Genomic DNA, 27774 nt, shown 5'->3' with positions numbered 1-27774 from the left:
ACGTGTGTGTGTGTGTGTGTGTGTGTGTGTGTGTGTGCGTACGTGCATGCGTGTGTATGTGTGTTAATGAGTGTGTGTGTGTGCGTGTGTGCGCGCGCGCGCGCGCGTGTGTGTGTGTGTGTGTGTGTGTGTGTTAGTTTTTATCTTTACTTGTTTTCACCCCTCCCCCCCCCTCTCCACGCGGCTTATTAGTTTCCTTCTTCCTGTTAGCTTGATCAGCCACGGCTTCCATTATAACAAGAAAAAACCCATCACGTGCATGGGGTACATCACAAAGAAAAACCACAAGGACCCATTAGAAGCAAGCAAAGAGAAAAAGCGACAGCGCCTTGTCTCATTTAGTTGACGTGGGGTCTAAAATCCCAGGCATGTTGTTGGAAGCAACCATGCTTTTGGCTGCTCTGTAGAGATCGTGTGTCAGCGACTGTGCTACGATAGCTGCTGACGCCGCGAACAGGGATTTGATGAGCTTCGCTTGGCAACCCACTCAGAGAGAAAAAATCCCAAACCAGGTAGACTGCTAACGTTCCAAAATTCAGAATCAACAAACACGAATGGTAAGTATAAAAGATGAAAATTAAAAGTGAAACAAAGAATGTTTAAAAAAAAGAAAGAAGAAAGAATGGTAAGTTATTTGAACGTTTCATTTCTGACAAATCATTTTCGTCTTTGAGATTGAAGTCACTGGAGTCATTTCCAGAGAATGGAAACAGAAACACTTTCTCAGCTAAGTTCATGATCAGTATCATACGTGTTTGTCTGTCTGTCTGTCCATTGTAAAGACCTTTGGGTCGAAGTACCGTGATTGTAACGTTTTATCTTGCCAAATTAAACGTTACAATAACATACCATTTTTGTTTTTATTTCAAACAGAGAAATAAGATCATGACTGTGTCAGGTGTGTTGACCAACAGAGCCATTGGCTTGTGAAGGTGCTGATACTGACTGGTCAGGTGTGTTGACCAACGAAGCCAGTGGCCTGTGGAGGTGCTGATACTGACCGTGTCAGGTGTGTTGACCAACGAAGCCAGTGGCCTGTGGAGGTGCTGATACTGACTGGTCAGAGGCGTGGACAGTAATGTCGTGACTGGTCTTCGGGAGTGTTCATTACAGCACAGAACTTTGACAAAAAGTCGTGTGAGTACTCGAAATAATTATGGTACTTTTGAAGAGATGGAGATTTGGAAGAATAAATGTCTGCATGAAACGCATAAAAAAAACTTTTTACTGAAGTTCGTGTCCCAATTGTTTTTTTTCTGTTATTGTAGTATCAAGTTGTTTAAAACAATAAATGTCTGTTTGATGATAAATACCTAAATGAAGACATAGATACATAACTGTATAATTACATAAACATACGAACATCAATACATGGATCAATAAATAAATGAATTAAATGCATTACTAGATGAACACAATATTAATATTAATCAGAGTAAATCAACCAACAAACAGAGAAGAAGAAGAGGATGAGTTTCTTGGCTGAAGTGGAAAAGGATTGAACTGAAGATATCATCAGAATGATATAATTGCAGAGAGGAAGTATAGATAACGTAGCAAAAGACGTGTTAACATTAACAAAAAATAGCTACAAAAGTATCAAAACAGAAGAGGGGTATAAACGAAAGGAAATCAGGAGGAGAAAGATCAAGAAACATAAAGAGTACGGTCAAAATAATGTAACCAGATACAAGTCGCGTAAAGCGATATCAAAACATTTAGTCAATCTGTCGGCCAGAAACTAAAAACTAAAAGATCAACACGGAAAACCTTCAACCGACATTACTGAGACTATATAGAAACACGTGGCTAGCCAGTACCCGATGACCAAGACAGGTCGCGCAGGTTTCCGCGAGACATATGCCAACATGGAACCTAATTAGCATAAACCGATATTCTTTCATTCAGCACAATTTCAGAGTAAAACATGATATATGTATACATTTTTGGATTGAAAAAAATGACAAAGAGTACAATGCAAGTATTTTGAATCTGTTATTAACATTTCAATTTTAGAAAGAAGAAGAACATTTTCCATTTTTATGTAACATTTTAATGGGCAATAAAGTATTGTTATTGTTATTGTTATTGTTATTGTTATTACAATTTTTAGAAATGTCAAGGCACACTTCTTTCCGTGTAAACAGTACGGCTCGGTCGTCTCATATCTGACCAGGCGTTTACATGTGCCATGGGATGAGACTATCCCTCCACTTGGCCACATACCAAGAATGAACGTAAAGGCCACTAGTCGCTTTTACAAAAATCAATTCATCAACTAAATCTAACTCACCATAGCGAGCAGTCAAATTGTTGATTTTTGGTTCCCTTTATGTACACACAAAATGACCAAAGGGCGTCATCAAGCAAAGAAGCCTTCATTTGTCCAAAGAGGGAATTCTGGGTAGGGCAATTCCTTTTTGTGAAATGACTATGGTGCCCTTCGGTGATTGGTCAATTAATTTCGGTGTTAGAAGTGCCAACATTATGTCGGTCACGTTGCAGAGAGTGCCGCTTTTTCTACAAGCGTATCTCTTGGAGCTGCAGGATGTCTGACAGGCGCATTTTGCATACCCCTGATCACCATGGGCGGAATGCTTAGTAGCGATTTTTCTAAAAGAAGAAACGGTGGGTTTGTATCTTGAAGCTTTAGGATTTGACAATCTGCCTTCTGTAAGTGATTTCTGGAATAAGCAGTATTGACGACGCCGTGCTTTGTAGCGATGCTATACGCGCCGTGTTCTGTGATTTTAGACACGACTCCGGGGATATTTCTGGCGTCGAGTCGACCCCTGTCAAACTCCGACACTGGAAGTAGGACACAGTCCCCGACGTTTAGGGAGGGTTGTTTGGCATTGGTTGAAGACAGCATTTGAGCGCTACTTTTTTCTTGGCCAAGTGAAGCCTCCGCTCGGCACGCCCTTATCTTCTTCATGTGTTCAGCAACTGTGGGGTCATCAGATGTCTTGTCATTCTCTTCTTCTTGAGATCTGGGATCTGCCTGGATTGTGCTGATTCCTCGTCTCCAGTCTCTAAATCTGCACTGGCAGCCACATCTTCTTTGTCTACTGCCATAACGTCTTGAGCAACGGGTTCTGCCGCCCCTGTCAACTCTGGTATGGCCATGGCTTCGTCTGTAACTCCCTCTGGTCCTGTCATCTCTGGTACGGCCATGGCCTCGTCATCAACTTCCTCGGCCCCTGTCATCTCTCGTATGGCAGATTCCAGCTCTTCCTCTGTCGTCAGCACGTCTGCAACTTCTTTAGGCAGAAAGGTCTTCTGCAGACCCAATCTCGGTTTTTCCCCAAACAACACCTCGTATGGAGTTTTGTTCTGCAGATTTCTGTGTGGGGATGAATTCTTTTGTAGCTGGACAAAGCGGAGCCCTTCAGACCAGTTACTGGTGCCGTTGTCAATGGTCCACGCTAACAGCATTTGCTTCACATCTGCGTTCGATCGCTCTGCTGAACCCTGGCTCTGGGGATGTCGAGCCCGCCCATGTACAATGCGAAAGACTTTGACTTGACAGGTTTCACAACCAGGCCTTTGCGTGGATTTGCCTTTGTTTCCTTGGCATTTTTCACAGGCCGAAACAAAACTCTCTCTCTCTCTCTCTCCCTCTCCACTCTCTCTCTGTCTCTGTCTGTCTGTCTGTCTGTCTGTCTCTCTCTCTCTCCACCCCCTCTCTCTCTCTCTCCACCCTCTCTCTCTCTCTCTCTCCACCCTCTCTCTCTCTCTCTATCTCTCTCTCTCTCTCTTTGTCGCCCCTCCTTCTCCACCCCCCCTCTCTCTCTCTCTCTCTCTCTCTCTCTCTCTGTCGCCCCTCCTTCTCTCTCTCACCTGTGTGTCTGAAAGATTTTTCAGGGACCGGTAAGGGGACCGGTTAGACGAAGATCAAAGTCGGAGAGTGTCTTCAATAATGTCCTTAATTGGACACTGATGCCGCCGAGGGAGCTGATTACTTCACTGGAAGAGAACATTTCTCATTCCAGAACGCCGTGGCCTGGTTGAGACTAAATGTTCAATTAGTTATTTCTTGATTTTTTGCCATTGAGTCTTATCACGCAAGCGAGTGCCCGGATGATTTTTTTTAAATTATCTTATGTGACCGTTAAAACACAGACACACACAAGCACGTGTACACTAACACGTAGCTTACAAACACATGCAGGCGAGCGTGCGAACACACAGACAGACATACGCACACGCATGCACGCGCACACACACAAACACACACACACACACACACGCATACACACACGCACGCGCGCGCACACACACACACAAACACACGCGCGCGCGCATGCACGCTCACGCACGCATATACATACACACAAACACGTACACACACGCGCACACACACACACACACATACACACAGACACACACACACATACAAACACACACACACACCCACACACGCACGCACACACACACACACAGACAGACACACACATTAACACACTCCCTCTCTCTGTCTCTCTTTGTCTCTCTCCGTCTCTCTCTCTCTCTCTCTCTCTCTCTCTCTCTCTCTCTCTCTCTCTCTCTCTCTCTCTCTCCTATTTTTCACGTAAATATATATATTAAAGGCACACTCAGCTTCACTTAAACCATCGGTTTCAGGTCACAGACACTGCCAGGCTTTTTCACACAGTACAAACAGCCTTTCGGTTAAACAGTCACCGCTTGAGAACATCCTAGGTGCCCTCCGTAAAGAGCGAGCATTTTTCAAAGAATTTATTTTTGCATGGGCAGCCGGATTGTCTAGTACCACAATCGGACGCCTCGTGTTGGCGCTAGAACTAACTTTTAAAATCTAAATAATAAATTGACAGCTTGTAAAACAAACATTCTTAAATCATAAAAGATTTCTTTTTTCATCAAGACAAGATCAGTACAACTCCAAGTTTTGAAAGTTTAAAAAAGGGTAGCCCGGAAGCACGTCACGCAAGGTCGTGTTTCCCCAAGCAGACGAATGTTCTGCATATCGCTTGCGTACAACTGAACTCACAAACCCATAAATCCAAAAACAGATAGACTACTAACGTTAAAAAAAATTCAGAATCTAAACACAAGAATCTTAGGTTATTGGAACGTGTGATTGTTAGTAAATGTAACGCTTTGTTTTGTCAACAATTACTGTTTCAATAACATACATTGGTTTTTGTTTCACAAAACCATACTTACTTTCCGCCTCAGACTTTAACAAGAGATTCAAAGCGCTTCTTCTCATGCAAACCAAAATCTCCAGGGAGTTATTCTTTAGTTGTCGTGCAAGTTGGAAATGAGTCCTTTGTTGTCGTTGCAGCACAATCTCGTCAGCATACATTTTATCATACATCTCACAAAACTATAACGCCTTTCTGTCGCAGATTTTTTAGAAGAGGGACCAAACAACCAAGACCGCGATGGGACGAGGTGTTATTCTGGACACCATTCAGATCGGAACTCTTTCCTTTGTCACTGTGGCTTCCTTCATCACGAACTCGCTTCTGCTCTGCGTCAGCTTGTGTGACCGGAAGACACAACTCACATCCGGGGACTTGCTGATGGCGGCCTTGGCCGTGGCAGACATGTTGTGGGCTACTGGTATCCCTGTCACTCTTCTGGCTGACTTTGAGGTGACAATATGTTTTATTTTATTTTTGTTGGTGGGAGGGGCGGGGGGGGGGGGGGGGGGGGGGGCTGGAGCAAACTTTGCTTTCTTTTCTTTTCTTTTCTATTCTATGAATTTCGTAGACTTCCAACACCCATGTGGATAATGACGTGAACATTAATGTGTGCATGCTGATAGGATAAGAATACTAAGAGCTGAAATGTTTTATGATTTCATAATTTATTATGATAATGTGCAAGCTGTAGATAACAAATAGTTTACTGAACAGCTTCGTAAGCTAACTTTGCTCGTATTAAATAAGGTGACGTTATCTGTTGTCTAGCTGGCGCGCTCTCGGAGGAACACTGACTCTCTTGATCTGTGTTAAATGGCATATTTTGGTCAACAAGACAAATAACGTATATTGTGTTGCTATTGTTATTGTGTGCTATTATCACGTGCAGCTGCTTGGAGATGGCCTGTCCATGCTGTGTGTCGCGGCCAACAGTGCCTGTATGTCCATCCCAATTCTCACACTCCTCATGCTGCTCGCACTCACGGCTGAAAGGTGGGTGCCTCAATTCTTCTTCTCCTTCTTCTTCTTCTTCGTTCATGGGCTGAGCCTCCCATGTTTACTCATATTGTTTCACGAGTTGGTGCCTTAATGACTGCGATTGTTCAAAACCGGGTGACTCAAAAAATGACACCCGCATAACTGCGAATAACTTCTTCATCTTTGCGTCAGTACGCAAGTATAATTATGACTAAATGTGAACCACTTGTGGTCAGGCCCTTGTCGCGTGCAACTGCAACTGTTGACGTAAATGTGGTCATTCACACTGGCTAATATATATACCTATACTTATATATATATATATATCGGTCATACAAATTTTACAGGCATACTTTAGTCAGGGGGTTATCAGTGCGGTAATTTTCAAGTTGTTTGTTGTACACTATCGAGAGTAAAGTAGGTTGCTTGTTTAATTGTTTGATATAGAAGGAAAGAGACTGAGAAAGATATGAAGGAAAAGAAGGAAAAGGGCGAAAAAGGCAACACAATTGTGTCTACGACACCGTTTGTTTGTTCGTATGTCGAACATCTTTTAAACTGTTCTTGTATTTGTCTCAGGTGTATCAACATATTTGCGCCTCTTCGAGCCGTAACCATTGTTACTCGCAAACGGGTCCTAGTCGTCATCCTGGCAGGTTTCTCATACGGCACGGTTCTCACACTCCTCATGCCTCTTTTTGGCAACAGCTTAGAGGTCAGAAAAGAGGTCAGTGATATACGGCTCATAAACGTTTTCCGAAAATAACTCTGTCAGGATTTTCGGCGGTCAGGAGGAGTAGGAGCCCCTGTACCGCAGACAGGTTTTTCATAAAATCCGGAGCTTCCGATCGGCTCTATCCTGCGATCTGGACGAGCAACTGAAACCTGTCCGTTCCTACTCTTCCAGACCGCTGATAATCCTAACAGAGTTATCTTCGAAAATCGTCTTTTAAGAGTTTTTCAAATCAACGCTTAGTGTTGAACACTGGTGGTTTATAGCTCAGATTGGTGTTTGACAGAATTTGTAGATCATCGTTTATAAGCGTATTTCTCTTAAACTTTAAAGGCAATTAAGTGAGCTTTAACAACTTGGGAAACGTCACCAGTACCGTAACAGTTAGCACGAATAACATGCAGCCGTGCATGATCCGAATGATAAACGCATATATACAAACAAAACAGATACTAAACTCATCAACGTTACGGGCCAAGCAGATGCTCCTTGATAATTCTTCTTCTTCTTGTTGCCGCTACACGTGGAGACCAGTCCAATTGAGAAATGTAGTGGTCATCTGCAGGGACGCCGCCGTGCCGTACAGCTTATCCTGGATGGCCCGAGTCGGCTCCGGCCACATCTTCCTTCTCAACAACTGGATAATGATACCTCACTTTTACATTCACTGCGCAGTAGCATTATTTTGCAACGCAGAATCTTATGGTATAACTTTGGAAGCAATTTAAGGGCGTTTTGTTTTAAGTAATATAGTATTATTTATACCTTGAACTGGGAACTTGATTTCTTTCTCTTTGGTACAGCTCAACTCCAACAACACAGACTGTAACTTCGCCACAGTGTCAGTGGCTCCCCTGGTGGGCTTCATGTTGCTGGGCAACCTCATTCCCGGCATGCTCCTGCTGGTAGTACTCAACGGCGCCATATTCTGTGTGGCCCACAAACATCTGCACAAGATTTCAGACTTCCATCCGTCTGTCCTCACGAGGGAAAAGAAACTTGAGGCGAGTGTCTCTGTGTACACAGTTATGCCCCTTAATTCTGCAGAAGGGGTCTACTGTCGACCAAAAGCGGGTGGATTCCCTGTAGGAGCATCCCCTGTAGGTGTTTTCCCTATATACAGGGAATATACCCGGGTGCATTTCCTGTAGCGTTTCGCTGATCTCGACATCAGTAGAATTTGATATTTTTCGATATTTTTTTTCTTTATTCGATTCCGTTTTGCAATTTTTATTGAAAAAAAGTTGAAAACGATAACTGAATCGAAGAAAACGCAGCTCAAATAACTAACTCGCAATAACGACATACTGTAAAGCGTTCCATAGTCTTTTCACTTCCGTCACTGAGACGCCATGGAATTATTACTTCAAGCTTACGAGAGCGTTAGTGAAATCGATTCAATGGACGAGAGTACAATGTGGTGGAGAGATGTTTCTTTAGCTAAATCCTTCCGGAGTATCCGTCTTTCTCACCGAAGCATGTTTGCTTCGGTGAATGCGGCAGACGAATTCAGGAATTCTTAAAGATTCTCCCGTGGAACCGCCATTTTGGAAGGTGAATTCAAATCGGTTTACAGCAGTCACGCGCTTGGCGCGAGATTGACCGGTATCGTACTTTCCTACAGGGTATTCAAGTATGAAAAGATAATTATGAAAGACGGGAACTTTTTTTTGTTTAAGTAATTCTTTTGTGTTTTGCGAGAGTTGCCAATCAATCTTCAAACTAATCCCTTAAAATGATTTCGCCTGTAACCTACTTTACTGCTTGGGCTCAAACATAGTATTGCCAACCAATTTCTCCTGTTTTGTTGTTGCTTTTTTTTTAAGTTGAAATGAGGAAAAATAATGTCCTACTGGCTTTTAACAAAAAAAAGTTGATGTGATTTGTTTGACTCTGTTTGCTTATGTTTATTCAGATAGCTAACTACCGGAAGCAGAAGGGACGAAGCAATGCGGTGATGTTTGTGTGTCAGCTCTACGTTCTGGCTTACTTTCCCGTGGCCCTGGCGCTTTTCATAGACTTTCAGGTATGAACTGTACGCCCAGTGTAAGAGAGAAAGATAGACACAAAGAAAGACTGAAAGAAAGAAGCAGTAATGTAGTGATGTTTGTTTGTCAGCTCTACGTTCTGGCTTACTTTCCCGTGGCCCTGGCGCTTTTCATTGACTTTCAGGTAGGAACTGCACGCTGAGTGTAAGAGAAAGAAAGAAAGAAAGAAAAAAAAAAAGAAGCAGTATTGCCGTGATGTCTGTGTGTCAGCTCTAGGCCTACATTCTGGCTCACTTTCCGGTGGTCCTGGCGATTTTCACTGACTTTCAGGTAGGATATGCACGCCTAGTGTAAGAGAAAGAAAGAAAGAAAAGAGAAAGAAGAAAGAAACGAGAAAGAAAGAAGCAGTACTGCCGTGATGTCCTGGCGCTTTTCATTGACTTTCAGGTAAGTAGCCTACTGCGGACTGAGTGTGAGAGAAGGATAGACAGAAAGAAAGATAGACGGGAAGTAAGAAAGAAAAGAAATGTGATGATGTTTACGTGTCAGCTCATAGTTGTGCCTTCTCTTACTGTGGCCCTGGCGCTTTTCATTGAGATTTCAGGTAGGAACTGCACGCTGAGTTTAAGAGAAAGAAAGATAGACAGAAAGATAGATATAGACTTCAAAAACGAACGCTGAGGCGTGATTATAACCATTCAGTCAAGCGATTGCAATGCAATACGCCCGGTGTAACACGAGAAAATTACTCCCACGAGATTTTTACTCCGGAGTAAACATTTCGTACGAAAAAGTTACCCCTTTTACGAAAAAAGCACTCCCCCATTGCACGAGAAAATTCCTCCCCAAGACAGTTGAGTTCCGAGTAAAAATTTTGTACAAAAATGTTACTCTCCTGACGAATAAATAACAAATAAATTACTTCACCCCAACACGAGCAATTTAACTTCCCATGCCAGGTGTACGAAATGTTTACTCCCTTGTCCCCTGTTAGTCTTGGTGGTGGAAGGGGAAGAAGGACATTCGTTTGCGCGAGATCACTTATTGGCATTATCCCTTCGCCCGCATCCCATTTTTGCGTAAGAGATTTTTACTGGAAGTAACAAAAATGGGGAGTAAAAATTTCGTGGAGGGAGTAATTTTTTCGTGCCTTGGGGAGTTCTTTTCTCGTACAAAAAGTGTACTCGGAGTAAGAATTTCGTACGAAATATTTACTCCGGAGTAAATTTTTCGTGGAGTAAAAATTTCGTGTTACACCGGTTCTCTCTAACTTTGTGAGAGAAAGAAAAATAGACAGAAAGAAAGATAGATAGAAAGAAAGGGAAAAAAAGAGAAAGATATAAGCAGTATTGCGGTGATGTTGTGTACCAGCTTTACGCTCTGTCTTACTTTCCTGTGACTAATTTTACCAACCAGGATAGCTTTGTTGTGATCTGCTAAGTGGTATAAATAGCGGTCAAACCGGGACCCTTTTTGGCTCACGTAAGTGTAGCCTATGCGATCATAACTTTGTCTGTCTGTGCGTTTGTGCGTGTGTGCGTGTGTGTGTGCGCGTGCGTGTGTGTGTATGTCTGTGGTAGAAACTCTAACATTTGAAGACGTCACATTACATTGACGTCACATTATGACGTAAGAGGGTTAGACGTCACGCGAAGGAAGTACTGAAAGTCTCGGTCATTATTATTTTGAGCGCGCCGAGACTAGTTGGCAGTCGTGTCCTGTAAGTAGGCTACATGCAGACAGACAGATCTAGATCTAGTGTCTCGCTTTCTTGCACAGTTTCACCTATGCTCTTTCTGTGTGTGTGTGTGTGTGTGTGTGTGTGTGTGTGTGTGTGTGTGTGTGTGTGTGTGTGTGTGTGTGTGTGTGTGTGTGTGTGTATGTGTGACGGAGTGATTGAGTTTGTGTTACTGTTTGTCGATTTCTTACGTGAGCCTTGATGGCTTCGCCTCTTGTTGCCTATTGCTTTAAATTCTTGACGCTTTCTTATATTTTCTTTTGATTGTAATTGTTTGGCATGGCAGTTTAGAATGATCTAACTGTTTTAAAACGCAACAGATCGATGCATTTCTCACGTTCCAAAATAAAAATGTTTTTAAATAATTAGCTCATCTTGTTTTTTGATTTACAATTACATAACCTGGACGGTCTTTTCAATGTCATTTTCTGCCCAGGGTTTTGAGGTGTACGTCATCGAAGAATGGCGGGCACCGTTCATGCTATACGCGGGCGGCATGTTCATGGCTTCGCTCAGTACTGTCGTTTTTCCCGTCATCCTCATTAAGAGTAACTCGCAGTACAAGGACTGGATCCGGGTCAAGGTGTTACGGCGCAAGCGCGAAGAGATAGCGGCCAATCACAGCTCTCAAAATGTTTCACGTAACCCAGAAACGAAATCGAAAACAGACGACAAAATGAATATTGCGGAGAATCGACTTGAACAGACTGCGACCAATCATAGCTCTCCAAATGTTTCTCGTGACCCAAAAACTAAGTCGGAAACAGACGACAAAATGAATATTGCGGTGATTCGATTTGAAAAGACAACGACCAATCACAGCTCTCCAAATGTTTCACGTCACTCAAACACGAAAACGGAAACAGAAGACAAAATGAAGGTTGCGGTGATTCGATTTGAAAAGACAGCGACCAATCACAGCTCTCCAAGTGTTTCACGTGACTCATAAACGAAAACGGAAACAAAAGACAAAATAAAGGTTGCGGTGATTCGAATTGAAGATCATAACAATCACCGTATACTTGACACAACAGTTCACGGACTGTACTGAAGTCATGGTTCCATGACTGAAGTTATGCGTCCGTTGGCTCGGGACATAACCACTACTGAACACCGTCAAAGTGACCCGGCAGCAGTGCAGTGTCATCTTCAGAGGGTCGCCCACCGCAGCGACCCGACATCACTCCCTGGAGCGTCTTTAAAATCGGTAAGTCTGGCAGCGGAACGAAATTCAGATGTGGATGGAGCAGTGGATACTGGGACGGGGCGGCGTGAGAGCTGACCGGAACAAGGAACAGGTGTTGGGACAGAAAAAAAGAAAAGAAAAAAAAAGTTATGTGAAGCTGAGAAGACTCTGAGAGAACCAGCTTGATGTGCCTACACTCCGCGCTGTGACCTAACTTTGCTGCCTTGCTGTAAAAAAACAAAACTCTCAAAATGAGCCAGTCTTTACTTAAAATTAATTATAATATTAAAAGTCCTACGGTTTTAAGCCATTAAGGACTTGAATGTTTGTCCGCTTTCAAAAAATAAAATAAAAATTAAATAAAAAAATAAAAAATAAGGAGAGGAGGGCAGGGGGTGGGGTTGAGATGATAATGGTCTGTGGAATTCGTTAAAATGAAAAGTAGTTAAGATGTTTCTTGGTAAGAATTATAAGTCTGTATTCTATATCTTGAATAACGGGTTTGTAAAATGATTTTCTTTTTATTCAAAACGAGTTAAAAGGTGGAACCTTTCAGGATCACCAATAAAAGCAAATAGATGAGCAAGTAAGCGGAACACGAACAATAAATCTCAAAACTTTTTAAGAATAAAAGGATTAAGATGTAATTAGCCACGAAAGGCCGTGGTAATAAAAAAATATGTACAGTTTGGCGACTAGTGAGCCTAGGGTGAGGATATGTTGTCTAGAGGGTAGTCTCTATAGAATCAGGAGGGATGGCGGGAGCCACTCGACCTCAAACTGAAACACGCTGACGGTGATAATCTGGGCTTAGAGTTATACCCACAGCCCCATGTCCGAGTCCCTGACCAGTCGGCTGTGTGACCAGCCTAGAGAACTGCTACTGCGCAAATAATCCTGGGGACTCAGACCATGGAGCTGCATATGGTCATATAAGGTTTTAAAGGTAATTCTATTTGTAGCGCATGGAGCGAAAATGTGTTGGAATGAATAGGGTTCTCCACAATGGCAGGGCTTGTTAAAGATATGGAAGCGGCAGCCGCCGGCACGGAGGCGTCTGAAGATAGTGAGGAGGTTTGTTGGGAGATCGGGGTGTAGATCGTTCATATGAATGAGCCAGTCTTCAAGTCACAGCGGTATAAGTTGGACTGACTTCATGCGGAGATGGTGGGTGTGTCATTATACTTATCAAACAAGCAGTCAGTCAATGCAGCCAAATACTCCTTTACAAGATATAGATATCGAGAATCTACGGTGATTGAGACGTCATTTATTGCCAAAGAACTGTGCCAGAGATACCATGTGTTGTCAGCAGTCGGCGCACCACCGACATTCGTTCAAAATCACCAAAAATGTTGCTGTCATCTCAGCAGTATGACATTAATTATGACTGTTTGCGTTCATCGTTAAATTTGCTTGAATTGAATGACTAGTTTGAAAGAGGACAAGTCTCATTAAAACTGACGATTTTAGAGGATCCACGAGTCGTTCGTTTTACGGGAAAACACTGAAAGCTTGATCTTTTGAAGAGAAGATGGATTACTTCGCCACGAAATCAGATGGTGATCATTTTTATGTGTTTAACGAATGTCGTAAATACATTGTGTGCGTGTGAGTGTGTGTGTGTTTGTGTGTGTGTGTCCGAGTGCGTGCGTACGTCCGTGTGTGTGTGTGTGTGTGTATGTGTGTGTGTGTGCGTGCGTGCGTGCGTGAGTGTGTGCGTGCGAGCGTGCTTCCGCGTGCGTGTTTGGCGGTTGAGATTGGAATCTGCCTAGATTCCGAAGCGAGTTGAGAAAAACCGGATTTCAACTGGCTGATATCAGAATATCAAATCTAAACCGGATGAAATTGTACAATACCCAAAAGTCCAAAAAGGAGGGGGGGGGGGGGGGATAACACTCTGTTTTTGTGGGAACGATTTGCATCTGTTGAGAAGACAGCATAATCCTTCAAACAGAACCCCTTCGCTGAATAGAGCGGATGCACGTGCTACAAACGAATGTGTGCTGTGTACGTGTCATTTTACATCAATCTCGTTCTGTTTTGAAATTCGAGTTTGGCGCTAATGTGTGTATTGCTGTCGTTATTTTGACGTCACCTCATATAAAGGATGATCCAAAGGCTGTTTGTGCAGCTCTTAAGAAAAACTTGATTGGTGTTCTTGAGCCCTAAACTTGGCAAAAATGAACATGTCTTGATTCTTTTTATCAAAATACCGCTGGTATAGGTAAGAACGATATCATGAAAATGCTAAAGCAAATGGACGTGGACATTCAGAACTCATGACAACGAAAAATGGAAGTCTCCTGTCATCAGATATAATAAGAATTGCATTTGTACATATGACTGTTAATTTTGCCAGAAGACGAGGGGGGTGAGGGGGGGGGGGAGGGGGAATGATCGAGTGGTTTTCTGCACTTTCACCGATTCTCAAGGGCTATAATTATAACAAATCAAACCTATTTAATCTTCTCGACACAAACACTATTAAGGAATCGGAGACTTTCAAAAACGTTTTCATTGTTACTTTGATTCCAAGACACTTTTTTCATTTTCATTACTTTATAGTCCCATCGCTGGGAAATTCGGATCGTTTCCTCACAATGGCCGGAAAGCCAGCAGCAAGAGGGTCGCGCTACAAAGGTTTTTGCGTGTTTAGGTGTAATCAGCCACCTGCACTTACGGCAGAATTACCGAGGTCTTTTATTTCTTTTCTTTTTTGTCATTAAGAGGCATTGTGGAAAAGTTTGTGTATTAATGAGTGTATATCGCGTTTGTAATAATTAAAATCCACATGTATGCTTCTGAAGAGTCATTGTCAGTCAACTACAGTGAAGTAAACTTACAAGTAAGTATTGCGTTTTGGAAACTGAGAATGTATGCGAGCGTGCGTGTGCTTGTGCATGCGTGTGTGTGTACGTGTTTGGTTTGAATTGTCCGTGTTAGAATTTGATATCCGATTGCCCGAGGTACTCTGTGACTGTATAGTTTTTTAGCGATGCACATATCTACTCGACACACACAACGAACACACACACACTTTAAAAAAAAAAGCCTTTTATTATACCCATTATCTGAAATGTATTTGTCATTCTGTGTTTGTCTAAGTTTGTGTGTGTGTGTGTGTGTGTGTGTGTGTGTGTGTGTGTGTGTGTGTGCGTGTGTGAATAGGCTTGTTGTATTGATCACCTTCACTGTTGCAACTTATATTAAATAAACAAAGATGCAAGATCTACAAAACACGTTTCCAAGACTTTCAAACCAACTGGAACAAAAATGTCAGCAACTACGATGCAATCTTCTATTTTTTTTATTCTACAGATGCAGTTTTGTGTTCACAATTCATTCAGTATAATCAATATTTCTTTCCTGATAAATGCATAGAAATGACAACCACACTCACCATGAATACTGTTTAAAAATCACAATTGCACAATTAATCTTTATTTGGTGTTTAACGTCGTTTTCAACCGTTCAAGGTTATATCGCGACGGGAAAAGGGGGGAGATGGGATAGAGCCACTTGTCAATTGTTTCTTGTTCACAAAAGCACTAATCAAAACATTGCTCCAGAGGCTTGCAACGTAGTACATGTACAATATATGACCTTACTGGGAGAATGCAAGTTTCCAGCACAAAGGACCCAACATTTCTTACATACTGCTTGACTAAAATCTTTACAAACATTGACTATATTCTATACAAGAAACACTTAACAAGGGTAAAAGGAGAAACAGAATCCGTTAGTCGCCTCTTACGACATGCTGGGGAGCATCGGGTAAATTCTTCCCCCTAACCCGCGGGGGGAAACCAAAAAATGCATATGTTCAAACGGAAAATGAATCAGTACTATTCTACGGAATATCAAATCTTTTTATTCATTTGCTGCAAAACAATTTATGTATCATCTTTGGCACCAACAAAATCAAAACACGGTCATAAGAAAAAAGAAAACAGAACATCTGAATCCAACTATTACCAGTCTTAGAATGCTAAAATTGTAATAAATCAATTCACACCTTCGAAACTGCAGTACTGCACTAAAATGACATGTAAACATGTTTTTACATGTGTGTGTGTGTGTGTGTGTGTGTGTGTATGTGTGTGTGGCTATAAAATTAACTGTGATCAAAACTAAACTTTATTCCAATGTCATGCAGAACTTTGCTGATAAAACGTTCGCGTTTCTTAGTCTTTAAGCACAAATAACAATTACAGGTATAAAAATGACAGAAAATATGTATATTAGAATGCTAACGCATACTATAAGTAGATGCAGTCTCATCTAAAAAAAAAAATTAAAAAAAGAAAATAAAACACACCAGATCCACATAAGAACAAAAACAAATCATGCTATAATTAGAAGCATCTACTATACGTGTGTATTTGTTTGTTTGTTTGTTTGTTTATTTGTTGCTTAACGTCCAGCCAACTACGCAGAGCCATATCAGGACGAGGAAGGGGGGGATGAAGGGGGCCACTTGTCAAGCGATTCCTGTTTACAAATGCACTAACCCATTACTTGTGTCCCAGCAGGCTTTAGTAAAACTAAATTAATACCTACTGGAAGATTACCAGTTTCCAGTATGTTAAAATAGGCTTAACCTATCTACTGCTGGACTTACATCAGAACACTAACAGATTAAACTATACATGAATCGCGAGACAAGCGGCAAGAGAAGAGATTTTTGGAAAAAATACAGGTGAATGAGCAAGAAGGCAGAAAAAAGAAAAGAATTCATGAAGAAAAAGAGAGCATGACAGGAAAGAGGAACCAAAAATCTACCTAACAGCAAACTAGAAAGCTCCTGCGGTTCCAAAAACAGGAGGGGCCTTTAATTTCATAACCGCAGTGCCCCACTGCGGGAACGTGTGTATTTCATATCAACACTTAAAGCAGAAGTCTATATATTACCACACTACATACTCTATAATTACACAGCAGATAATTCATGTCATGCTTTAATTATCAAATTATTAATATATTATCTCTGGCTCCTCCAGTCAATCCATCTCAATCAAAAGATATACTGTCATATGTATTAATTTTGGAAATCCATATCACAGCTTTGTCATCACACAGACAGTCATATTTTTTTTTATTTCAGCAATTACACCAAACATTAACCACACACAGACTCTCTCTCTCTCTCTCTCTTTCTCTCTCTCTCTCTCTCTTATAACGATTCAAGCATACAGAATGACCCTTTTGACGGAAAAACTGCAGACAAAAACCAGACAGCAGACAGAAATCAATCATAATCGGTAAGAAACGACAATTCTGCAATCACCGAAAATCACTTTACAAAATGCTGCATGATGCATTAATTCCTTGCTGGTATTGTCATTGTCCTTAAGTTGACCAGGGTATGGGACCTGGACTTTGGCAACTTTTTTCACTATCTGCTGTTATCACTAATGCAGCAGTGAAGTGAAAACAATTCAAGATGCATTAAATTCCTTCCCTTAATTGTTAACCACGACTTCCATCATCACAAGCACATGCAGGCTTTTGAATGTGATCAGAGCTATAGCATCCAGCAAAGTAAATTTTAAGCGGCTTATTGTCCGTCAGGTCATAATTGCCTATATTGGACATGAATTGGTTTCTACGATTCGAGTTTTACGCCCTCACGGCTTTTTGATGTTTGCGTGTTTAGGTGGTATCAGCCATCTACACTCATGGTAGAATGACCAAGATCTTTAACATGCCATTGTGGTGACACGGGGGTGGGAGATGGATACCGTCTCTGGGTCTGCACATAAAGTTGACCCGTGTCCGTCCCGGCCCGGATTCGAACCAGCGAACTCTCGATCACAAGTCCAGTGCTCTACCACCTGAGCTTCCCGGGCCCCCAGCATCCAGCCTTCCACATGAACCCATTTATACCAAAAATCCACAGCCTGTCTGCTCTCAATACAGAACAGGTGTTAGCGTGCTGAATTAGTTTTTTTTATAAGTGACAATTCTATGTCAATCTGCAAATTATTTCAGAAAAAAAAACCCACTCCGGACAGAGAGCGTTGAAGCTGTTGATTTTTGGTATTTGTCTAAGTGGAAGAATGCTCTCATGCACTTGGATGCTCTGATCTCATGTAAAATCCTGGACAGATCTGTGGTGGCTGACAAGATGGTTTACATGGGACAAATGGTACTTTCACAGTGGTACCTGCGACAAGAGGACAGACTAAATTGGGACCAGACAAAACTGTCCCTACAATGCATGTCCTCTTATGGGAGGTGTCCTGATATCTCAGGTACCACCACAGTGAAACCCCCCTTTTAAGACCTCCAAAGATCTGGCAAAATCAGGTCTTGAAAAGGAGGGAGTATGAAAATGGAGGTAAATTTACAAAGGTTATGAACAGACAATGTGAAAGATCAAGGTCGTAGAAAAAGAGGAAGTCTTAAATTTGGGGTCTTAAAAAGGGGGGTTCAAGTTTAAAGGTGGCAAGGCGTCGACGTGATGAATGGAATGAATGGAACGGACATGGTTAGAGTTGCGTACATCCATGCTGGCTTGCAGTATGAACAGTTTGGCAAGAAACTTGAAGTCTGGCGCTTGATTCTGTGCAACTTGGCAGACATCAGAAAAAAGGCTGTGTACCATTCCACGTGATGTTGGCACCATACCACCTGCAACACAAAAATAAATAAATAAAATAACAAATGCAAAAGCAGTGAATTTCACCGAAACACGCATGCATGACTGCATGCGTAAATTCAGTCACTAAAGAATGCTCATGCTGTTTTGTATCAGGTCTACTTTCAGTGCTTGAAAGCGCTATTCCCAAACCTCGCCTACTCCCAACCTGTCTTTTATGATGAAAAAAAACAACGTTTGTTATGTACAGGAAAAGTACTGCAATGTCCATGACGGGAATACCCTTTGTGGGAATTATGCCCATTATGGGTAGACTTGAAATTAGACATACCCAATCAGCCTTACTCAGGAGAGAGACTATTCAAACAGTTGTGTGGGGTTGTTTTTTTAACTGGGTTCCGCTATATTCTGAAATATACACAAATCCGATACTCTAGATCTGTGGCTGTGCCAATATAATAAGAAACTCAGTCCTTGCATGCGAAGCTGCAAACTGTCACATTAAGAAGAGAGTGACTCACTTTGTCATGATGCAGTTTTCCAGGGGTGGGATTTTTTCTTCCGCTCGACGTCCCAACGATGTCTTTGGTCGCGGCCGTCCTATCCGTGTTTCTGTTCCATACACAAATCTGATGCATATGATATATCACCGAGACCACAATGAAAAAATTGGCCATTTATAAGTACAAATCCTGACAATAATAAGATGATGTCTCTCTCTCTCCCGCACCCACACCCCACACACACTGACAACTGAAGTAGGTGAATTTGTAATCACAGACACAAATATGCAGAGTCACACACTGTAGGACTGTAGGCATTCACCACAGCCTACATGTGCATGCATTTGCGAAACATCCCCCTCCCCCCACCATCTCACACCCTAACCTCTGTGGATTACCTCCCTAATCTCAGATCTTAAAAAGGTTGACTTAAAAAAGAAGGTAAATTTATAGGGATGTTATGGCCAGAAGATCTGAGAGAGCATTTGCTCTGGAGAAACGTCACCAATGGCCTATGCTCTACTGGGGGCAATTAAAGGGCCTGTAAGTAAAGTGGACTGGGTGGCCGAGTGGTAACGCACTTGCGCTCGGAAGCGAGAGGTTGCGAGTTCGACCCTGGGTCAGGGCGTTAGCAATTTTCTTCCCCCTTTCCTTACCTAGGTGGTGGGTTCAAGTGCTAGTCTTTCGGATGAGACGAAAAACCGAGGTCCCTTCGTGTACACTACATTGGGGTGTGCACGTTAAAGATCCCACGATTGACAAAAGGGTCTTTCCTGGCAAAATTGTATAGGCATAGATAAAAATGTCCACCAAAATACCCGTGTGACTTGGAATAATAGGCCGTGAAAAGTAGGATATGCGCCGAAATGGCTGCGATCTGCTGGCCGATGTGAATGTGTGATGTATTGTGTAAAAAAAAAATTCCATCTCACACGGCATCATTAAATCCCTGCGCCTTGAATATGTGCGCAATATAAATTGCATAAAAAATAAAAATAAAAATAAATAAATAAATTCCTGCGCTTAGAACTGTACCCACGGAATATGCGCGATATAAGCCTCATATTGATTGATTGATAAAGTAAGTAAGGTCTCAAAGGGAGGGGGGGGGGGGGGGGGGGGGGGGGGTCTTAAAAAGTGAAGTCTTGAAAGGTAGGTTCCACTGTACTCATAACTACCAAGTGATGACTCACCAATGTTGAGGCAGGCAGTTTGGGCCTGCGTGACAAGACCTGTGTAGTAGGAGAGAGGGAACCTGTTCTCGATGCGCCAGTCGCTAATAAGGTCAAGGTTGGTGGAGAAGAGAAGGCCGTACATGTGATTGACCTTGGTCAGCCAGATTGGTGTTTTGGGCGTCTTCAGCATACTGCCCACCTGTCGTACAAAACCTCATGTCATTCAATACAAAATTACATGTCAATTCAATGCAAACCTGCATATCATTCCAAACAAAATTTCATGTCATTCCATACAAATCTTCATGTCATTCAATACAAAACTCCATGAATTAAATTCAACCGAAGATTTCCTTCAGATCTTTCTAGGCTAGGATAGGATAAGATTTTATATAGTCCATGAGGGTAAACTCACAGATATTCGGGCTGCTTTCTCCCTGGGGAAAGCGAGCTGCCATACGGTATACGGCGCTACCCATTTTTTTTTTCCTGCATGCGTGTATTCATGTTTCCAAGCTTTGAGACTTAATGCCGTGTGAGATGGAATTTTTTTTATACTTTATTCCAAGTCACACGGGTATTTGGTGGACATTTTTATCTATGCCTATACAATTTTGCCAGGAAAGACCCTTTTGTCAATCGTGGGATCTTTAACGTGCACACCCCAATGTAGTGTACACGAAGGGACCTCGGTTTTTCGTCTCATCCGAAAGACTAGCACTTGAACCCACCACCTAGGTTAGGAAAGGGGGGAGAAAATTGCGGCCTGACCCAGGCCTGAACACGCAACCTCTCGCTTCCGAGCGCAAGTACGTTACCACTCGGCCACCCAGTCCATCTAGGCTATTGTATTTACATAAAAACATCCTCCAACTTAAACACATAACAAACAAGAGGTTAACCTTTGCCGGATGCCGCTTTTGACTACACACTCCCGACGATGCGGGTTTGTCTGAACCCATACATTTGAAAGAGGGTTTTTACCGTTTATTCCTCTAACGACGATGCGGGTTTGTCTGAACCCATACATTTGAAAGAGGGTTTTTATCGTTTATTTCTCTAACGACGGGGTGGGTTCAGGGAAACCCACAGCGCTACTTCAGTGGTTGCATCGAGTTTCTCCCTTCACCGACCTCTTGCAGGGGAGGGAGAGGGGGAGGGAGAGGGGGAGGGAGAGACTGAGAGAGACTGAGAGACTAAGAAAGAGAGAGAGAGAGAGAGAGAGAGAGAGAGAGACTAAGAAAGAGAGAGAGAGACTAAGAAAGAGAGAGAGAGAGACTAAGAAAGAGAGAGAGAGACTAAGACACAGAGAGAGAGAGACTAAGAAAGAGAGAGAGAGTCTAAGAAAGAGAGTGAGAGACTAAGAAAGAGAGAGAGAGAGAGACTAAGAAAGAAAGAGAGGGAGACTAAGAAAGAGAGAGAGAGAGACTAAGAAAGAGAGAGAGACTAAGAAAGAGAGAGAGAAAGAGAGAGAGACTAAGAAAGAGAGAGAGACTAAGAAAGAGAGAGAGAGACTAAGAAAGAGAGAGAGACTAAGAAAGAGAGAGAGAGAGACTAAGAAAGAGAGAGAGAGATACTAAGAAAGAGAGAGAGAGAGACTAAGAAAGAGAGAGCGAGAGACAAATAAAGAGAGAGAGAGAGAGACAAATAAAGAGAGAGAGAGAGACTAAGAAAGAGAGAGAGAGACTAAGAAAGAGAGAGAGAGAGAGACTAAGAAAGAGAGAGAGAGAGACTAAGAAAGAGAGAGAGGGAGACTAAGAAAGAGAGAGAGACTAAGAAAGAGAGAGAGAGAGACAAAGAAAGAGAGAGAGAGACTAAGAAAGAGAGAGAGAGACTAAGAAAGAGAGAGAGAGACTAAGAAAGAGAGAGACTAAGAAAGAGAGAGAGACTAAAAAAGAGAGAGAGAGACTAAGAAAGAGAGAGAGAGAGAGACTAAGAGAGAGAAAGAGAGACTAAGAAAGAGAGAGAGACTAAGAAAGAGAGAGAGAGAGAGACTAAGAAAGAGAGAGAGAGAGACTAAGAGAGAGAGAGAGAGACTAAGAAAGAGAGAGAGAGAGAGAGAGACTAAGAAAGAGAGAGAGAGAGACTAAAAAAGAGAGAGAGAGACTAAGAAAGAGAGAGAGAGAGACTAAGAAAGAGAGAGAGAGAGACTAAGGGAGAGAAAGAGAGACTAAGAAAGAGAGAGAGACTAAAAGAGAGAGAGAGAGAGACTAAGAAAGAGAGAGAGAGAGACTAAGAGAGAGAGAGAGAGAGAAAGAGAGAGACTAAGAAAGAGAGAGAGAGACTAAGAAAGAGAGAGAGAGAGAGACTAAGAAAGAGAGAGAGACTAAGAAAGAGAGAGAGAGACTAAGAAAGAGAGAGAGACTAAGAAAGAGAGAGAGAGAGACTAAGAAAGAGAGAGAGAGAGAGACTAAGAAAGAGAGAGAGAGAAACTAAGAAAGAGAGAGAGACTAAGAGAGAGAGAGACTAAGAAAGAGAGAGAGAGACTAAGAAAGAGAGAGAGAGAGAGACTAAGAAAGAGCTAGAGAGAGAGAGACTAAGAAAGAGAGAGAGAGAGAGACTAAGAAAGAGAGAGAGACAAAGAAAGAAAGAGAGAGAGACTAAAAAAGAGAGAGAGAGACTAAGAAAGAGAGAGAGAGACTAAGAGAGAAAGAGAGACTAAGAAAGAGAGAGAGACTAAGAGAGAGAGAGAGAGAGACTAAGAAAGAGAGAGAGAGAGAGAGAGAGACTAAGAAAGAGAGAGAGACTAAAAAAGAGAGAGAGAGAGACTAAGAAAGAGAGAGAGAGAGACTAAGAAAGAGAGAGAGCGAGAGACTAAGAAAGAGAGAGAGAGAGACTAAGAGAGAGAGAGACTAAGAAAGAGAGAGAGAGAGACTAAGAAAGAGAGAGAGAGAGAGAGACTAAGAAAGAGAGACAGAGAGAGAGACTAAGAGAGAGAGACAGAGAGAGAGACTAAGAGAGAGAGACAGAGAGAGAGAGACAGAGAGAGAGACAGAGAGAGAGACAGACAGAGAGAGAGACAGAGAGAGACAGACAGTCAGATAGACAGACAGTCAGAGAGACGGATAGACAGACAGACAGAGCAACTGACAACAGACATACAGACAGAGAGATACGGACAGACAAACAGAGAGACAGACAGTCTCTTGGAGACAAACAGGCAGACAGACACTGTTCCGCCGCTTTGGTAATTATGGGTGTAGCAGAACCCGCGCCGTCGGCAGAGGGATAGTTACAATCACTACTACTCTTTAAAAGTATGGGTATGTGTGAACCCGCGCCATCGGTAGTGTTTATGTAAATTATCATAATCAATTAATTCTGATGTTTTGTCATGTACACACTAAAAATTTGCAGACAGAGAGCAAATTAGGTGTGTGAGAGATACTTAAAATTTCAAAACGATACCTTTAATGGTTCCAGAGTTACAATGATTTTAGTGTGTCTCTGGGTACAGGTGAACCCAGGAAGCACGGCAAAGGTTAATCAGTTCCTTTTTATCCAGAATTGGTCTAACTTTAATTTTAGTGAATTAATTCATTTCATAACTGACACCATGCAGTGTCTGCACAGAAGGCAGCCAGGCTGTTAACTTTTGGTAAGTGTTCAAGTGGAAGGAATCTTTGCTCTCATTCCATGTCAAATCATCCCCCCCAAAAGCTAGCCAGATTCTGTTCAAATGATCGCACAGTCTTCAGCGATGCCATCGACGTCCCTGGAAAAGAAAACAAGTCGCGTAAGGCGAAATTACTACGCTAAATTTTAGTCAAGCTGTGGAACTCACAGAATGAAACTGAACGTAGTCCGCCGCTAGTGCAAAAGGCAGTGAAAGTGACGAGCCTGTTTGGCGCGGTAGCGGTTGCGCTGTGCTTCATAGCACGCTTTACTGTACCTCTCTTCGTTTTAACTTTCTGAGTGTGTTTTTAATCCAAACATATCAATCAATATGTTTTTGGAATCAGTAACGAACAAGGAATAAGATGAAATAGTTTTTAAAACGATTTCGGGATATCATACCCAGGAACTCTCATGTAAAATTTCATAAAGATCGGTCCAGTGGTTTACTCTGAATCGCTCTACACACACACACAGACAGACACACACACACACCATGACCCTCGTCTCGATTCCCCCTCTATGTTAAAACATTTAGTCAAAACTTGACTAAATGTAAAAACTGCCAAAAGTGACAGCAATGTCTGCAAATTACCTCAGTCCTGCGGTCAGGGTCCTCCCCCTTGTCCCAGAACAGGAAGCCCACGTTCGCCCGCTCTTTCACTCCCTTGGATGGCACAGGCTGTGGAGAAAATGGCAAAAAAAGATTTGAAACAAACAGCTAGTTGGGTTTATGACAATACCAACAACCATGCAACACAAATATCCCCCCTCATACTAAGGGGGGATAATCAATAAAAACACAAGGCTTATGATCAGTCAAGTTCATTTTTACTAGACTGATAAAAAGATATATATGGCATGATATGGGCACGGATTGGCGGAAGATAAGCATGGTTAGGGGGGTAACTGCTTTATCATGAAATTCAACCCCTCCTTTGGGGGGAAACTGCTTAATCATGAAATTGAATCCCTCCAAAAGCTGGCCCATGTTAGCTGGCAACAACGTGTCTGAGCTCCCGCTGCAAACCTTCATTTACCCCTGAGTCAGCATGGTCGGGGTGTGAAACCATTACCATAATTATCAAATCTCTCATATCAAATAACTTGGTGCAATTATTCTGAGCAATAAAATCTTGAAGATGTGTGGTTGCCAATACAAGTTACGGATGCATGCTTTGGCTAAAAAACACACAAAATATTGACATCAGAGTGTACGTCATATATTTAATCTACTCACTGTGACCTGAACTTTTCAGCAATTTAAGAGAACATAAATCAGTGGGCATGAATAACACAAGTAATGTGTACATTGCACTCGATTCTATATAGGTTACACACTCCGAGTTCTAAATATCGTGCATATTTTCCCTAGGGTCGATTTTCAGGTATTACCGAGCCTCTGGCGAGGTAATACCTGGAAATCTACTCGAGGGAATATATGCACGATATTTAGGATGAGGTGTGTAAGCTTTTTATCCCATTACTCCGACGTTTTCATTAAACAAGAAGGGCAAAGCCCATACGACTCACATGCTTGACCTTGACCTTTAACTAAACCTAGCAAAGAATCGTACACTAAGAACTGCTTTACACATTTTTCCTACCAAAATACATGTGACCTTGACCCAAGGTCAAGTTCATCCAAGGTCATCCAACACAAAGCTGTTAATTCAAGACATAGGAAGAACAATGGTGCTTATTGGCTCTTTCTACCATGAGATATGGTCACTTTTAGTGGTTCACTACCTTATTTTGGTCACATTTCATAAGGGTCAAAGTGACCTTGACCTTGATCATATGTGACCAAATGTGTCTCATGATGAAAGCATAACATGTGCCCCACATAATTTTTAAGTTTGAAACAGTTATCTTCCATAGTTCAGGGTCAAGGTCACTTCAAAATATGTATACAATCCAACTTTGAAGAGCTCCTGTGACCTTGACCTTGAAGCAAGGTAAACCAAACTGGTATCAAAAGATGGGGCTCACTTTGCCCTATATATCATATATAGGTGAGGTATTGAATCTCAAAAACTTCAGAGAAAATGTGAAAAATGTGAAAAATAGCTGTTTTTTAGACAACATTTATGGCCCCTGCGACCTTGACCTTGAAGCAAGGTCAAGATGCTATGTATGTTTTTTGGGGCCTTGTCATCATACACCATCTTGCCAAATTTGGTACTGATAGACTGAATAGTGTCCAAGAAATATCCAACGTTAAAGTTTTCCGGACGGACGGACGGACGACTCGGGTTAGTACATAGACTCACTTTTGCTTTGCATGTGAGTCAAAAAACACCACTTTTTGACACAAACTCTGCGAGTGCCTGTTTTCTGCTGGCCAAACCTTCAGCGACCGCAAATCGTGACATCAAATTCATGAGCGAAACGAGAAACGAGTCCCCTTTTGTCTTTTTGGTAAACGGGCCATAAAACGTCTGCTTTTGTATTTAGTCATCAATACGTACTGCTTAAGAAAACGAATTACAGAGATTGCGCAGTTCAATGCATTCAAAACTGTGCAGTTACCGGCCGGTTTCAGTCGGTGACCCAAGTCGGTTGTCAGAGGCGGCATTTGCCAAAAAGACTGCGAGTGTGTGATTTTACAAGCGATGAGGATGATTGCTGAATTTGTGCTTATTCGAGCTGTTGTGCTTCAGTGTTCAAATTTGGATTACTTACTTCTTCAATCGTCATTTAGGTGAGCCTTACTTCAGGCTTTCAGTCTTAGGCCAGAAAGTTATCTGTACTGTACTGCGGTAATTTAGCTTAGTTTTGTTCTGCTGTCTATTCATTGTAGGTCAAAACTTGTAAATCTATCTGCCTGCATGACCTGAACCTAGACACCGTTGTTTACTTTAAAATTGAAAAATAGCACACGCAAGATCCGACCTTCTTCGCCACCTTTTATTTTAACCATATCTCCAACTTTGTAAGTGTCAATTTCCATGTTGCTGGTCAACTTGATCAGTAAGCTTAGCCTGTAATTCTGTAGACAGATCTGCAGCAGACGGCAGATGGGACAGCCTTGTTCTGTTGAATCAATCAATGCTCTAAAAGCGATAGCAAATGAACAAAACTGTGAGCATATACTGTTTTAGTTTAATTCTTATTTTGTCGCTCAGGATTTTGAATCAGGATTTTGTTGTCGGGATTGATCTAAGCGGTTGCCGATGAAGAGTACCAGAGTTGTGCGCCTTGAATCACTGTCTGTCTCGATCGCTCTCTTTCTCTCTCTCACCCGCTTCGGCCAACTCATAATCTTCACTCAGCACTTTTCACCCCAGTAGATTATGTGTATTCTTTGTTGTTTTCTTTATTTCTTCAATGTTAAAATGTATGTAGATCGTTAGCTGAACGTGAGTCTTTCTTTCTTTATTTGGTGTTTAACGTCGTTTTCAACCACGAAGGTTATATCGCAAGGGGGGAGATGGGATAGAGCCACTTGTTAATTGTTTCTTGTTCACAAAAGCACTGAAAAAAATTGCTCCAGGGGCTTGCAATGTAGTACAATATATGACCTTACTGGGAGAATGCAAGTTTCCAGTACAAAGGACTTAACATTTCTTACATACTGCTTGACTAAAATCTGTACAAACATTGACTATATTCTATACAAGAAACACTTAACACTTTCGCGACGGGAGGTGACTATATTAGTAATAGCGCTGCAACGCCCACGGACGGGAAGTGACTATTTTAGTATTAGACATGTATACAAGGTACACGACTCGTGATTGCTTCCCGGTTTTTGAAGCTTGCAGTAAATTGAGTTGTTTCCCTTGACACACTTGGTGTGCCCTTCCGCCATATGTAAAATTAGCCTGGTTTGAGCGGTTTTTTTCGAGAGAAAAAAATGAATCGAAGGCGAGCCTTGTCACGGGAGGAGATTCTCCGGATGTTGGATCTTGAGGACCCTGTAGATCATGATTCCGACGTGTTGTTTTCGCCTCAAGAAAGCGATAATAGCAGTGATATTGAGGAAGAAACAGTCCCGTTGTTGCTGCTAGTATGAGTCGGCCAACTACACGTGTTAGGGTGGTACTGCATGAATCTTCGAATGTGTAGTTGCAAGGGGGG

General features: G+C 42.1%; 3 protein-coding genes across 4 annotated transcripts in view; 2 read left to right on the top strand and 1 right to left on the bottom strand.

Annotated features, from left to right (window-relative positions):
* Window positions 1–27774, top strand: part of LOC138983890 (cell division cycle protein 16 homolog) — a 161973-nt gene that overhangs the window by 93916 nt on the left and 40283 nt on the right. The window lies entirely within an intron of this gene.
* Window positions 254–14522, top strand: LOC138983883 (adenosine receptor A2b-like). Of its 2 annotated transcripts, none has more exons than XR_011461302.1 (8): window positions 254–557; window positions 874–1137; window positions 5373–5621; window positions 6061–6164; window positions 6729–6876; window positions 7686–7886; window positions 8798–9054; window positions 11045–11167. XR_011461302.1 is itself a non-coding variant. In XM_070357212.1 (8 exons), the coding sequence occupies exons 3-8, from the start codon at window positions 5409–5411 to the stop codon at window positions 11555–11557; spliced, it is 1290 nt and encodes a 429-aa protein (XP_070213313.1). In that variant the 5' UTR covers window positions 254–557; window positions 874–1137; window positions 5373–5408; the 3' UTR covers window positions 11558–14522. The 2 variants fall into 2 exon arrangements, 1 of the variants encoding a protein (XP_070213313.1); XM_070357212.1 differs by having other exon boundaries at window positions 8798–8908; window positions 11045–14522.
* Window positions 15089–27774, bottom strand: part of LOC138983884 (inactive ubiquitin carboxyl-terminal hydrolase MINDY-4B-like) — a 30026-nt gene continuing 17340 nt past the window's right edge. The window contains exons 9-12 of the mRNA XM_070357213.1: window positions 24287–24373; window positions 20095–20275; window positions 18920–19010; window positions 15089–18430 (exon numbers count right to left, since the gene is read on the bottom strand). Of these exons, the coding sequence (XP_070213314.1) occupies window positions 18382–18430; window positions 18920–19010; window positions 20095–20275; window positions 24287–24373 (408 nt within the window). The 3' untranslated portion in view covers window positions 15089–18381. The remainder of the gene's footprint in view (window positions 18431–18919; window positions 19011–20094; window positions 20276–24286; window positions 24374–27774) is intronic.

Source organism: Littorina saxatilis, linkage group LG13 (assembly GCF_037325665.1).
Source record: "Littorina saxatilis isolate snail1 linkage group LG13, US_GU_Lsax_2.0, whole genome shotgun sequence".
NCBI lineage: Eukaryota > Metazoa > Mollusca > Gastropoda > Littorinimorpha > Littorinidae > Littorina > Littorina saxatilis.
This window is presented reverse-complemented; position numbering and strand designations above follow the sequence as displayed.

Excerpts from the sequence above, each read along its gene's own strand:
- LOC138983883 (XM_070357212.1), top strand. The coding sequence starts at position 5,409 with ATGGGACGAGGTGTTATTCTGGACACCATTCAGATCGGAACTCTTTCC. Across the intron at positions 6,877-7,685 it reads GCTTAGAGGTCAGAAAAGAG|CTCAACTCCAACAACACAGA; the intron begins GTCAGTGATATA and ends TCTTTGGTACAG. Across the intron at positions 8,909-11,044 it reads CGCTTTTCATAGACTTTCAG|GGTTTTGAGGTGTACGTCAT; the intron begins GTATGAACTGTA and ends TTTTCTGCCCAG.